Source organism: Euprymna scolopes, chromosome 35 (genome assembly GCF_053919585.1).
Source record: "Euprymna scolopes isolate OS-2025 chromosome 35, ASM5391958v1, whole genome shotgun sequence".
In the NCBI taxonomy this organism is placed as follows: Eukaryota; Metazoa; Mollusca; class Cephalopoda; order Sepiida; family Sepiolidae; genus Euprymna; species Euprymna scolopes.
In genome coordinates, this window is record NC_136516.1 from 73,087,075 (window position 1) to 73,103,095 (window position 16,021).

The 16,021-nt window shown below is 35.0% G+C and overlaps 1 protein-coding gene across 1 annotated transcript in view; it reads left to right on the forward strand.

Moving 5' to 3' along the window:
• The window catches only part of LOC145259927 (E3 ubiquitin-protein ligase RNF113A-like), a 136,377-nt gene that overhangs the window by 50,712 nt on the left and 69,644 nt on the right, over window positions 1-16,021 (forward strand). Inside the window, exon 7 of the mRNA XM_080117888.1 lies at window positions 11,003-11,092. Within this exon, the coding sequence (XP_079974014.1) occupies window positions 11,003-11,092 (90 nt within the window). The remainder of the gene's footprint in view (window positions 1-11,002; window positions 11,093-16,021) is intronic.

Below are 16,021 nucleotides of genomic sequence, written 5' to 3' on the forward strand. Positions count from 1 at the left end.
ATTTTGTTCATTTTTATAGTATAATTTTCAATAATGTCCTTTTCTTATATTTTATTTCAATAAATAAATTGTTTCACAATAGAAATACTGAAGAACAATACAAGTGAAGGAACTGATTTGCCTTGTCACCGTTTCTGGTAGCAGCCATGCCGGAAGTTAGGAAGTATGTTAGCTAATTAAAAAAATAAAAGTTTTTATTTCATTAAGAATATATGTTTATGAAATTATAAAAATAAAAGTTTTTCTTTGAATTTAAAAAAAATAAAAGGTTTTTGTTTGAATTTATATAAGATATATATATTTATAAAGTATAGAAATAAAATTATTGAAATCTAAATTAAAAATTATTCCATAGCTAGCATTACTTCATAAACTAAATAGTTCTTTACTTAAAAAGATTTTTTTAAAGCGGTTTTAATACCCCCCTCGAAACAAAGAGCACAAAGTGTTTTCAATAATTCTTAAAAAAAAAATTAAAACTTATTTCAATAATTCTTAATTAAAATAAAACCAAAACAACTTTTCAATGATTATTAAATAAAAAAAGAAAGATTAGAAAAATGTAATAAAAAAAGAGTACATGCACATGGGAGATATAGGCGTGAGAGAAAAAAAGCAAAGGAACTGATTTGCCTCGTCATCGCTTCCTGTAACACTATGCAGGAAATTAGGAAGTTTGTTAGCTGACTATAACCCCCAAAATATAACGAAGAAATTAACATGAGATATAAATAATGTGTTTCTAATTTCAATATAATGAAAATTTAAATTAATGCTGCAATTCTATCTGGACGAAACAGCAACAAATCCAATATACTTAAATTAGAATAATTCAAAATGGACACAGATTCAAACACTTTTCATGTTATGTCTTGAGGCTTGACACTTCTTATTGTCAAACTGAGATTTCTGTGCAGTTCTCATACTAGTTCTCTGAAAAGTTTTGACATGAATCATTGTAAATCACTCTTGAGTTTCCAGAACGGAACTGCATGTAACTTCTTTGATAATATAGTGATAATTTGAATGTTGCATCCATGACGTTCTAAAGTTTTGATCAATGCATCTAATGTAAAAAAAAAAGAAAACTTTCCTAAAACGAAAATAGATAAAAAATTTTAACTACTTTCCTGACACCCCTTTGTACTTGTATCCTCCCCTCCACCCCTGTACACTTTTTTCTTTTTTTAAAAAGTGCTGTTTGTACGAGCTATAAATAAGTTTGCAATGAGACGCATGTTTGACATGCCTGATTTAGAGGATCAATTCTGGGAACAGGAGTATGGAAATAGCCTTTATTCATTCCCGGGCAATATTGCATATCCCTGCTAGTCTAATAGATCTAATAAAAGTTGATATAGCCCAAATCATATATGTGTGCATGCATATACACAGAATTCTACACAAAAGTGAGTCAAAAATGGATTAGTTTTTTTTACCAATGGTAGATGTTATTCTTATTGTTTTCTAGTACTTTTCACACAAGTCATTATCAGTGGTGTTCCTTGGAGTTTGAATGGCAATATGCCGCAAGTTCCAGAACTTTCCGTCTCTTTCGCTAACTGTTGCAAATAATTTTGCATTATCACAACAGCTTTTTACCATTAAGTTCTTGTGGTTGATGATAATTTGCCTCTTCTAAAATTTGTTTGGTAATAACCTCCTTAATGTGCCAGTGTACTACACACTCTTCCAATGGAGGCCCCCCCCCATTTCCAACCTCCTTAACCCTTCATGATCATTGTGTGTAGGAAAACTAGTGCAACCATGTGTATGTGTTTGGGAAGTGTTTGGGATCACATTATGGGATTTCTGTCAGTTTCAGTTCCCTTGGATTCATGGAATGTTCTTTCTGGTTTGTTTTGTGGCATAGCAACTTTTTTCAGGTCATTTAATACCGAACCAAGTTGGATTTATGCATCCTTAAATGTATATACTTTTGTATGTAGATCAACTGCTTTTAAAAAGTACATTAGGTTGTTGTCCAGAATTCAGCTTAATTTGATTGAGTTTTCTAACTTCTGCTCTTTTAATGGTGACATGGCATTTTAAAGTATTTATGTGCATTTATTGCAAATTATTTGGAAACCATTTATTTTTGAAGATTTTCAGTAGTATATTCTGATTTCTTGCATAAAAGTAAAATTCACTGCTTAATCTTCTGTTTTAACAAAGATACACCATTTTTTCTGAGAAAGTAGTGTAAAAAAAATCTGACGAAACGCATATGATGTTAAAGAGGGAAAAATATCCAAACGTGTAAGGCACAAAAATAGTCATAACTTCCTTAATTTTAATCAGATTTTAAAAATTAAAAAAGATTCTTTCTTAGCTCATCTTTTCCATGTATGCCATTATTGAAATTTTTTAAGCCGTTTCAGTTTTTTCAAAAATTGACAAAGTAGTTTGATAGAGACCACTCTGTACACACAGACGACGTCACTTATATATATATATATATATATATATATAGATAATATTCATATATATTATATAATATTATCTCTATCTTTACTTATATATAAAAGGCACTTTGTCTCTGTATGTGTGTTGTGTGTCTCTGAGTTTGTTCCCTATGGACTCCAAAACATTTAGCCTAAGATTTTTGAAGTTCCACATAAATGTACTTAATGTGTCTGGGAGTGTTCTTAGATAGGTTTTGTATCAGAATACCTCCAGTAAGTATTAAAAATCGATAATCAAAAAAATCTGATTACATAAGGAACAGTATGATGTTGACCAAAGTTAACATCCTTGTACAGCCTAACATCACAAGTGCATTTGAGAAGTTTTATCACTGCACAAGCAGAAGAGTCCAACATATAAAATCAACAGTAGGTTCTTTTGATAAGACAAGGGTGCGTTTGAAAAGAATGTTTCCGTTTAGAGCACAGTTGAACCATGGTACTTGACTTTTGCATTTTGAACTATAATTAAACCCATTTTATAAAAATAATTTTATAAAATCAACAGTAGGTTCTCTACAGTGCAATGTAGACCACAATGTACTGTTGACTAAGTCACTGTGGAGAGGCATGTGAAGCTTCCTCTCTGTACACTGTGGTGGGTCCCCGACTAGAGCAGGCAATCAATCGATTTCGATGACAGTAAAAGTATTAGAAGCGTAGAACATTTGTTGATCCGCATTCAATCCCAGGTAATGCCAGGTCTTCCTGTTAGTATTGCTATATATTATATAATAGGTTTTACGGCATCTGTGGACTTCAATAGTGAAGGGGTGGGATTTTACTGCTTGTCGAATTCTTGCTAAATTATTAACTAAACTAAATTGTTATAAAACTAACCAATCTTTCAATTATTTAATATGCTAGGATTTGATCATGATTTTAAAGCCACTTTAAATAAGTTTTTATTCAACAGTTTCCAAATTCCAAAGAGTCACGGACTAATTTATTTCTTTTTCAGTTATTAATAAAAGATTAAAACGGCTGACTTGTTTACAAAGAAACCAAAATGCATTCTGTGTAATTAATTTCATACATATTTTTTTAAATTGGATTTTTAACAATTTTATTTTACACTTGTTTTTTTTTTTTTTAATGATAATTGATTAATACAAAATAAGAATGATAAATCAATACGTAATTATCAAAGTTACGTAGGCATGGGTATCACACATACACACAAAGATGTATGAAGTTTTCTCATAATTTTATTAATACAGCGATGTGAAACATCTATTATGTTTCTAAATTTTTGAGATGAGGATTGATTATGCATATTATTTAGATCTTTTTAAATTACTATTCTCAACTTGAGTGTTATTTTCACGTTTTGGTCGATGTAACCTCTGACTGTTTTCAGGTGTATCCTGTTAAACTCTGGAATCTTTCTATCAAACTAGAGAATGGCCAAAAATTTTAAACGGACTGAAATCCTTTATTTAATTTCTCTGAGTAGCATGTTCTCACTCTGTCAGCCATGACTGGATAAAGGTTCTAAGTAATTTGTAATTGTATTTTGAGTCTCACCCACACTGAGGATTGAACCTTCAACTTTGCCTCGTGGCGTAATGGATGAAGTACTTACTAAAATTCAGTTTTAACGTTTTTTTCTGAAGATTGCATGTTCAATTCTCAGTGCAGACAACACTCAAAATACAATTGCGAATTACATATGACTTCTACCCAGTCATTGCTGATGGAATGAAAGTATGCTGCTGTCATAGATTAAGTATAGGGTTCCGTTTGAAATTCCACGCAGATTCCCGAATTTGACAGAGCAATTCTTGAATTTGACAAGAGACAGCTGAGGAAGGTTGGAGGTTACATCGACTGAAATGTTGTGAAAATAACACTTAAGATGAGAATATTGGTGCGAAGAATCCAAATAAGGTGACACATCTACTTCTACTTCTCTTGGCATATTAATGCGCCAACCACTGACCAATGGAAGAATACAATGAAGTAAGCTCAAGGGAGGTTACTCTGCTTTGGTCTGAACTATTATAAAAACTAATAATCTGCAGGTACAGATGACTCTGATATTCTCAGCAAATTGGAAGGTGTTAGATTAAAATGTGACACATGCAGAAAACATGCTAAACCATCACCCAAACCTATTGTTGGTTTTTCTTGGGCTAACGATCACAACCAAACCTATTGTTGGTTTTTCTTGGGCTAACGATCACAACCAAACCTGTTGTTGGTTTTTCTTGGGCTAACGATCACAACCAAACCTATTGTTGGTTTTTCTTGGGCTAACGATCACAACCAAACCTATTGTTGGTTTTTCTTGGGCTAACGATCACAACCAAACCTATTGTTGGTTTTTCTTGGGCTAACGATCACAACCAAACCTATTGTTGGTTTTTCTTGGGCTAACGATCACAACCAAACCTATTGTTGGTTTTTCTTGGGCTAACGATCACAACCAAACCTATTGTTGGTTTTTCTTGGCTAACGATCACAACCAAACCTATTGTTGGTTTTTCTTGGGCTAACGATCACAACCAAACCTATTGTTGGTTTTTCTTGGCTAACGATCACAACCAAACCTATTGTTGTTTTTTCTTGGGCTAACGATCACAACCAAACCTATTGTTGTTTTTTCTTGGCTAACGATCACAACCAAACCTATTGTTGTTTTTTCTTGGACTAACGATCACAACCAAACCTATTGTTGTTTTTTCTTGGACTAACGATCACAACCAAACCTATTGTTGTTTTTTCTTGGGCTAACGATCACAACCAAACCTATTGTTGTTTTTTCTTGGCTAACGATCACAACCAAACCTATTGTTGTTTTTTCTTGGACTAACGATCACAACCAAACCTATTGTTGTTTTTTCTTGGCTAACGATCACAACCAAACCTATTGTTGTTTTTTCTTGGCTAACGATCACAACCAAACCTATTGTTGTTTTTTCTTGGCTAACGATCACAACCAAACCTATTGTTGTTTTTTCTTGGACTAACGATCACAACCAAACAGTAACAATGGATCTGCATCAGTTGGACGCTAACCTTTGGTACCTGCATATAATTGACGAATTCTCTCGGTTCAGTACTGGATGCATAACAAATAACAAACGATCATCTATGTTTGTTCAGAATTTTATAAAATACTGGATAAGCATTCATAGGGCACCACAGCGACTTCTCAGTGATCTTGGCGGTGAATTTGACAGTGCAGAAGTATGAGACATGGCTGAGAACTTCAATATATGCGTAATCACTGGTTATTCGCCTTGGAGTAATGGCTTATTAGAAAGACACAACCAAACATTGACAGAAATTTTATTAAAAATTAAACATGAATAAAATCTTGACTGGGAAATGGCCTTGAACTGGGCACTGATAGCAAAAAACTCCCTATACAATGTACATGGATATAGTCCATATCAACTGGTCTTTGGGAGGAATCCAAATATTCCATCAGCACTCACCGATGAACCACCAGCTTTAGAAGGCACCACCACCAGTGAAGTGGGGAAAAACCACATAAATGCGTTGTACTCTGCGAGACAGGCCTTCATCAAAGCCGAATCATGTGAAAAAATCAGAAGAGCCCTACGTAAGCAAGTACGACCCACACCAGAGGCTTGTATGACCGGTGACAAGGTCTACTATAAGAAACCAGATAATAAAGAATGGAGAGGACCTGGTGTGGTGATTGGCCAAGATGAGCCTGTTGTGTTTGTCCGACATGGAGGGATATTGGTGAGGGTGCATAAATGTAGACTACGACTGGTCCACCCACGGATGAAAATGGAAACTCCGACCTACTGTCGGATACACCAAGCAGTCAAAGGACCAAAGAGCAAACCGACCAAAACTTTTGATGCATCAGAGAATTCTGATGATGAGCAATGCACCCAGACCTCCCCAATTTCACACGATGACAATGAGACAATGCAGGATAAGATTCATATAAAACCAGGTCAGACCATAAGTTACTCACAAGGAGAGTTTACAGCAAATCCAGGCTAAGGTAATTAGCCGAGCAGGAAAGGCTAGTAGAAAAAATAAAAACTGGTATAACATAAAAATTATGGAACCAGCTGACCTGGCAGGTGAGAAATTATCTGTAGACTTAGGCCAAGTCAGCAATCTCAATAAGAATGTAAGCACCAGAACGCCTGCTGATGATAATAATGTCATGGTCGTAGACAACACTCAATTCTTTGAAGCAAAAATGAAAGAGCTCGACAGTTGGAAGCAGAACGAGGTCTACACAGAGGTAAACGACAATGGACAAAAATGCATATCCACTCGGTGGGTCTGTACCTTGAAATCGACCATGGACGGCATAATACCCAAAGCAAGATTGGTTGCACGTGGATTTGAAGAAATACAGGATATACAAAAAGATTCTCCTACTTGTGCTCATGAATCTGTAAGACTAATAATGGCAGTGTCAGCTCAACGTCAATGGAAGCTACATTCTATGGATATCAAGACTGCATTTCTTCAGGGACAAACTATGGACAGGGAGGTATACATAATACCACCCAAAGAAGCCAATAATAACAAACAGTTGAATAAATGTGTCTATGGGTTGAGTGATGCCTCTCTCCACTGGTATAACAAGATGAATCTGTCATGATCGAGAATGAGGGGGTTATGTCAAAAATGGCTCCCACAGTTTTCTATTGGATCTCTAAGACTGGTCACCTGACTGGCATACTGGCTTGCCATGTTGATGACTTCGTTTGGTCAGGTGATCAACAATTTGATAACATTATGGATAGCGTGCGGAAGGTCTTCAATGTTGGAAAGGAGGACAGTGAAATCTTTAAGTATTGTGGAATTGATCTTAGCTGTATTAATGATACAATACATTTGAACCAGGAGAATTACTCCAAAGAAATATCACCAGTTGTTGTGGATTGTCTGAGAGCTATGCAAAAAGACTCCCAACTCTCAGAAAATGAAAGAAAATCGTTGCAATCAAAAGTAGGACAGCTGTTATGGTTGGCACACCTGAGTTGGCCAGACTTGCTGTTCGATATTTGTATATTAGCAACAAACATTAAAAATGGCACTGTCTGATCTAATACACGTAAACAGAATTATTACCAAAGCCAAATCATCTAAGCTATCACTAAAATTTCAACCCCTTGGAAGAGATGAAGGACTACACTTGATGGTATTTAGTGATGCTGCTTTGGGTAATCTACCAGATTGTAGTAGTCAGGGTGACTATATAATCCTACTTGTGGGTGAATCTGGTAAATTCTCCCCAATTTGGTGGAGTTCAAAGAAAATTTGACGCATTGGACATAGCACACTGGCTGCTGAAACTATTGCTATGTCTGAAGCAATTGACATGGCAATTTTTATTGCTACATTATTTTCTGAACTCACTACAGGTAAACCCAATCCGCATGAGCTACCTATAATATGTGTCACAGACTGCAAATCTCTCTTTGAGGCTGTAAAATCAACCAAATCAGTTAAAGAGAAACGACTCAGAATTGAAATTAGTGGAATCAAGGAAATAGACTAATAAAAGAATTCCAGTGGTGCAGGGATAAAGCACAATTGGCGGACTGCCTAACAAAGAGGGGCACATCATCCTTTCTTCTAAGGAGCGTGCTACAGGAAGGTATGATCAATATACAAGAACAATTAACCCCGTGACTTAAATTTTAAATGGATACTTTATTTTATTAATTAAAAAAAAAAAATACTTATGAGATTTGTTATATAGTTATTCCCCTTAGACTGATCAAATTAAGTTGCCTCCCTTTGATAACGTAATTTTATGAGGCTTTACGAGACTTCATTTTTGCAGTATAAATATCGGTCAGCCATCTTGGTTTTGGTTGTTATTGATAGTTTTCTTTACTGGCCACACATGCTGAATAAAGTATCAATTTTATATCCATTTTCATCGGCTTTGTGTGTCGTTTTTCATAAAGGTTAAAGAGTGTACAGTAGAAATTGGGCAATATAGTAACCGTTAGTAATGGAAATTTGGTAAATTTGTTAACTTATATGGAATAACTCATCAAAAACTTGTTTACGTTGGACTTGAAGACAACCATATTGTAGTCAGCTGGAAAGCAGGAAAACTGAAGAAAATTCCATAGGCGTACAGTTCTAATAAAGAAGCTTTGCTCATGGAATCTACGTTTAGGTTTAGGCACAGATAAAGAGTGGGGGAAATTATTGATAGTGTTTTCTGCTAGACGGGTGTTTCTTGTGAAAGTTTGGCGAGGGGGAAGCCATAGATTGGAGCTCAGACGAGCACTTGCAATGAAAATAACGATAAAGCAGAGACAGACTCGCAACATCTCTTCTGTGAGAAAGAGGTTCCAGGGAAGAGAAAAGGACATCCCCTACAAGGCTACAAAGTTTATTTTGAACTCTATCAAAGCAGGATGTCCTTTCTAGCAGCTCCTTCCCAGATGTGGCAACAGTACTCCATCCTTGGACGTACCTGGCTCTTATAGATAGAGAATTGCATCAGCAGTGAGATATTTACTGGATTGATAGAAGGATCTCACCATTTTTCCAGCGGCCTTGGCAACGGATTTAATGTATGTGTTCCACTTAAGATCAGGAGTAAAAGTGAAGCCCAGAAGCTTGTCAAAACATGAGGCCCCCCCCAAGACACGAACCATTCATTTCAATTGTCCTAAAACGCTAGAATGGTCTCGAAATGATGAATTATTTTACATTAAATTTATGTGAAACGAATCCCCACTTTAAATTCTAAAATTGTTTTTTTGTTTCTATCAATTCTTCAAAGTGTTCACACATAATTTTCCTTAGCTCTATCATTAACCCAAAGTCAGAGTTGCAACCTCCCCACCTTCTCATAATTGTACAAAGACCCTCTTAAAACCACACATAATCGTCTTTAGAAAGAAAAAAAAAAAGGCGCACAGGAGTTATCTCCTATACAAAACAATACATGATTAACTGCCCTAAAACGCTAGAATGGCTCAAAATGGGGAATCATTTTACATTAAATTCTCAAATACTTGTTTATCTTTCATTAAAGTTTTTCAAGGTATTCACACGTAATGGCCTACAAAGGTAAAATCGCATATTTAGGAGAGGTGGTCATATGGGGTGGGGGTTAACGGTGTGTATTAATCTACAATAATACCAAAGAAATATTGCAATATATTCATTTTTAAACAGTCCCAGATTTCAGTTTCAGTTATTTGTACATATAATGCATTATAATCCGGCTTTGAGGTCTCTAACTTCTTTTCTTTTAATGAATACATGGCATTTTTAAGGAATTGCAGCATATTTATGTGCATTTACTGCAGATTATTTGGAAACCATTAATTTCTGGAGATTTTCAGTAGCAGATTCTAATTCCTAGCACAAAAATACACTTATATGGCAAATTTCATTGTTTAGTCTTGTGTTTTAACAAAGATATAGCATTTTTACTGAAAAAGTAATGCAAAAAATGTGACAAAATGCATATGGTCTTAAAGAGAGAAAAATATCCAAACGTGTGAGGCACAAAAATAGTCATAACTTCTTTAATTTGAATTGGATTTAAAAAATTTAAAAAGATTCTTTCTTAGCCCATCAAGCTCTTTCTACATATGTCAATATTGAAATATTCTAAGCCATGTCAATTTTTTCATGTGTGAAAGCTTAACTGGCCTACAGCCAAACTTAAGTGCGTGATTTCATTTCTTCGCCTGCGTGAACTCCTTCACTTTCACTTTTTGTATGTCAACTTTTTGATTGCTAAATCAATCCTTTCCCTTCATGGCCTAGTGGTAAAATGTCACGTTTTCTTTTACTTTCTTTTCCGCTTTTGTGTTCGAACCTGCCTGCCTACTAAAAACTTTTTTTTTTTCTCAACACACACCTCCAAACACTCACGCAACGCTGGGCAACCCTGCTAGTCTAATATATAAACGGCAAAATGTGTGTGTGTGTGTTTGTATGTCTGCCAAAAACTTTTGACAGACACGTCGGTATCATTTTAAGCTCGGTTTCTCGGGCGACAAATATCAAAAAATTGTTCAAAAACATTCATTCTTTCACCCTCAACTGGGTTGTTTTTTTACAATGAGGTGTCACTTTTTTCGTCAACATTTTTCCAAGTCATTCAAACCTTGCGTCAACAACGTCACATAAAAGACATTAATTTGACCTCCCATGACATCACAATTGCGGTGGGCGCATCGATAAGACGGTTTGCTTTTTTTCACCTCCTTTTCCTTCTGCATGTTATGCGTTTGAGTCTGCCTACTACTCTTAATTTTAATTTTTTTTTTTACTCAACCAACACCCTCACACACCTCCACACGTTCGAGGAATGCCAGCCACCAGGCTAGTATTATATAAATGTGATGTGCTACATATTACAGTGATTTTAAGTTTTTATACCACAAAAAAACTTGTAAAATTTATAATTGCTATATAATAAAGTTATAGTTCCTGCATATGTGTTTTAAAATAATTTCATTAAAGTTCAATAATTTTGTTCAGTTTGAAATATTTTGATCTTTTTTGTAATTTAAACGTTTTGTTCAAATATGACTTTTATTTTGCAGATAGCTGTAAGTTTTTACATGACAGAGGAGATTATAAACATGGCTGGCAGCTGGAAAGAGAAATGGACAAAGGCACTTATGGTGAAGATGGTAAGTTCCATTCAATCAAAATGGTAAAAAAAAAAAAAGGAATTTGATTTATATTTTATTCATATTTTTTTAAAATTGAAATCATTATGGCTATATATGAGTAAATGTTCAATACTCTTGGCATTGGCTTGAGCATTTTTTATTTTTAATTTTGACAAGGGAGTCACCACTTATCAAGGCCCAGAAGCCACTCAAGGATGAGGGTCAATGAGAGAACAACAATAGTTAAAATTGGGTATAAGTTGATTATTTATAAGGACAACTCAACAAGAACTTTACATTGGACTTAAAAATGATCATGTTATAGTCAGCTGGGAAGCAGCCCTGTTGTATTGTGTTCCACAGATGGAGAGTTTGAGGAAAGAAGCCTTGCTCATGGAAGTTCTGTTTAGTTCTAGGTAGCAGAAAGAGAGTAAGAGAAATTGTTGGCAGTGGTTTTAGCTAGGTAAGTGCTTGCAGTGAAAGTTTTACAGGGGAAGGACAAACTGAGCATCTGCCATGAAAATAACGTCTCTTCGGTAAGAAAGGTAGTAGGGAGGAGAAAGTAATGTCGTTCACTAGATTTCAAAGCCATTTTTGTACTTTGTAAAGCCAGGAAAGGGTGCTCTGAGCTGCTCCTTTCTAAATATGGCAACAGTACTCCATTTTAGGATGTGTCTGGTTCTGATACAGGTAGAGGATTGAGTTGGGAGTAAAATACCTCCTGGAGCGGTAGAATGATCCACCCATTCTTCTGACTATGTTGATAATGAATTTGATATAAGTGTTCAATTTCAGATCAGGAGTGAAGATCAGTCCTTGTATCCAAAAACTCTTGACATCTGAGTTTAACGTCTCCAAATGACTCTTCTCCACAACCAGGGACATGAGTTCTCCACGTTTTAGCAGAATCCAGCATTTTTAAATTCAGAAAAAGTGAATTTCTTACTTAAATCTCTTGAGATTCAATTTTTGATCAAAATCTTCATTTTTTTTTTTTTCAATAAAAAAGAAGCTGCTTTTTGCTGTTATAACACTTGTATTTGAAGGTTGAAAATTTTAATTTAGCGCTGAAGACTAAGCAATTCATGAAAAGGATAGGAGAGTGTAGTGACTTTGATTCATCAAAGAATGACTTCCTTTCTCCTTCCCCCATATGTGTACTTGGTGTCATTCTCTTAATTTTGATTTTCATAGTTGAAACTGGTTGGAGTTGTTTATGAACAAGTTATCTTTTGTACTGCTCTCTTTCTCTACATACTCTGCTGTTACCAGATTAGGCTGTTTTGAAGATACTTCCTGACAGAAACTGCACTAAACATTGATGTTATTGTTTTTTCCCTTTCCCTTTGCAAAATTCAATCATGTTCTGCAAAGTCAAAAATTATTTTCTACAAAGTCAAAAAAAATTTCCCTCTACAAAACAATCAAACTAAACTAAACCAAACACTGTGAATAAATATTTGAAAATATAAAGAATTTGAAGTATATAAACTTTTATAAAAAAAAAAAAATGACCAGATTTGGCATTAAATATCATGAAAAGGGTTGATATGCCATAAAGCAAAACAATCAAACCAAATTCCATGAATAAATATTTGAAGATATAAAGAACTTGAAGCTTAAAAACTTTTACCAAAATGACCGGATTTTAAAGGACTTTTTCACAGACATCAGACCAGAAGAAATAAATTTTCTTAAACTTGCTAATCTCTTCAAGCTAAAACAAAATCTATGAAAATCTATACTTCAAAAACAAAAATAATTAAACCTTTTTTGGCGTTAAATGATCTATAGAGGTTGAAATGCCGTTAAACAAACTCATTCGCTCTCTCCACACACACAGGGAGCCGTCGTTCTCAAAGTTGTGAAATTCAGTGCTGTTTCAACTTTTATGCCATTGGCTGCTCATATCCCTATACTATGCTGATCCATTTAAAGCAATTTCATCTGTTAAGGTTTTTTTTTTCATGAGACCGGATCATATTCGGATTCATCAATGGACTAGCAGATAATATCCTGGATGCTTATTCTACTGCAGAAAAGAAACTATTATGTTGGTGCAAAAATAATGTTTTTTTGACATTCAACTATATATATCTAAAAACATATGTGCACCAACCTAATAATAGCTCTATGTTCTGTGGTTGTTTAAAAAGCCGTTTCTGTGCTCGTGCAGTATTATTCAGTTTTTAAAACATTCATTTTAAATAAAAACACCATTGTGTTATGTCGAAATTAGTAAAAATTCCAAAAATTATGAAAAATGATCAAATAGACGATCTACTAGAATTATCTATATATATAAAAGCGAAAATGTTTGTATGTATGTATGTACGCTTTTCCTCGATGTCCACAAAAGGCTTCTTTCAGAGAAGCGCTCGCTCGCTTCACAACTTCTTAAAACTTTTTATATCATCTATAAATTGTAATATCTCAGAGTTACCCACGGAGTGCGCCTGTCTATTTAATTTTGACTTTCAAACGTTAATTATTCGACATTTCCCGCATCGGCACACGTTACATTCAGTTTTCGGTATAAAAAAAAGCGAAACTCGACTCTAATAACAGGTCGAAAGCCAGTTGTCTCAAGAGAGCTAAGTAACGTTTGTTCAATGTTGACTTTGTCATATCAGACTGTAGCTTTCATTTCGCTCCTCCTGATAAACAGGGAGCGGGTTTTTAAAAACAAACAAACCGATTTATTCACCTCATTCAAAACTGTCCCGCACAAAATGCTAACTGCTGAATGCCTATCGCCGTCACGTCAATCAAAAACGCGCACCTGTTTTTTTTAAACACTTTACTATTTTCCAACTGCGCGTCGTGAAGGCTTTGTTTTTTTTTTCACGGCCACCTGTTTTTTTTTTTTTCACTTTTTCGGGTTTTTTTCACATACCCCGAAAAACACCCAGGCAACGCCGGGTACCCCTCGCTAGTTTTATTATAAAAATAAAATATTTACAGTCTGTTATTTTCTATTTTGAAATAAGATTTTAACATTTTGACAAAATCATAAACTGCAGTTACCTCTCCTAGATTTTAAGAACTCTTCAATATTAAAAAATATGATAAAACTGTATAAGTCAATAAATTGTATTTTTACTTGTAATTATTTTTCTACTTGATCATTTTTCGTAATTTTTGGAATTTATACTGATTTCGACATGTAAGTACATGATAATGTTTTTACCTAAACTGCATTTATTTAAAATTATACTGCACAAGCACCATTGTTTCATATAAATTAGGAAGATAATGAAGACAGTCATGATAAATGAACAAGCATTTATATCTAAATGAATAAATATCAGCATGTGGGTTCCGTATAGGAAAGTTAGAGAATCTACATATGTAAAAATTTTCTAGCAAAGTCAATGAAAGTGGTCCCAAATTTCTAAATGCTCTCCTATGGCAACTCTATGGAGGCAGAATTATGTATATCCAGTGGCATTCACCTTAGGCTGGTTGAACTGGCCTTCCCCAAAGAAGGAAGTGTCTAGGTAATATCAACTTTATAAGTAATCCCCAGTTGCATATCTTGATTAGGGGAGATGATAATGTTATGCTTTTGCAGTTTTTGCTAGGAGGTGTTCATGTTTTCTTACATACAGAACCTGGCATTTCCAAATGGTCACCTGGTGCTACCAGATCAGGCTGCCTATTGGCTTCCTGAGACGAAATGCACCTACATCGATTTCTGTTTTTGTTTTCTATTCTCTTTTGTAAAACTTAATTATGTTCTACAAAAACAAAATAAAAACAACAGCCCCCTCCCCTTCCCCCCTCCTTTTTTCCTTCCCTACTTCCCGGTTGACCCTGTTGGCAGGGCATTAGAATACGCTGACTGCCCCCCTGCAGAGGGTAAAAGTCCCTCAACGGGGCTACCTGTTGGCCGTGGGTGGCAACCCGTGATGCCTAGGAAAAGGATCCTGGTGGCTGAGCAACCGATGCCTAGGGAAAATAAAGGTATCTGTAGCAACACTCTACTTTGGCCTTGTACTAGGCTAGACGGGCGGTTGGAGAGGCCCGATCCAACCAATCGGCTAGTCATGTCAAGCCCCAACACTTACACTGAAAATGTCAATTATAACATCTAAAAAAAAAAAAAAATAAAATAAAAAAAAAAAAACTTAATCCAAAGATAATACATTTCATTTCTACAAACATAGACAAACCAGTTAAGTGTCAGAAGGCGATGGCAAGGGCCAATCAATTGATGAGACAAAAACCACACAACTGCTCCCTAACTAACGTTTCTATCAAACTGGGAAAGAAGAAACTAAAGGAGGAAACAGGAAATGATGGAACAAACTCAATCAATTGAGTATATCTCTTTTATATCCCTGGGATGAAAGGGCGAATGGGTTTCCCCCCTAACATCTCCCAATTTCGGGCTCCGAGGAGGGTGAGGAGCAAGAGAGATGAAAATCTAAACAAACTTCTATGGATATAATAAACCCAAACAAAAAACCCAGAAATCAAAAAAATACTACAAAATCGAAAAGAACCCACTCTGACGTAACCAGCTCAGACAGTGAACAAGAATATAACTATAAAATAATTGATAAAGAAAAATATCCAAGATTCATAGTAATCGAAACCTTAGGAAAAAAGATCAGCGATCTATCTCCATTCTTAATTGAAAAAATTCTGTCTCAAAACAGCAACCCAAAAACAGCAAAAAAAATGAAAAATGGCAATCTACTTGTCACAGTCGACAACTATAAAGACGCAAAAGACATCTTAGAGATGGAAAAATTCCATATCTATAAATGCAAAAGTTATGCTCATGAAAGACTAAACACATCAAAAGGTGTTATAAAAAGCCATGAACTAACCTTGGCTACAGCAGAAGAAATAGAAAATGCCCTAAGAAAACAGGGAGTAATCGATCACGTCCGAATAAACAAAAAGGAATGGTCAAACCATACCTACAAAAACCTACAT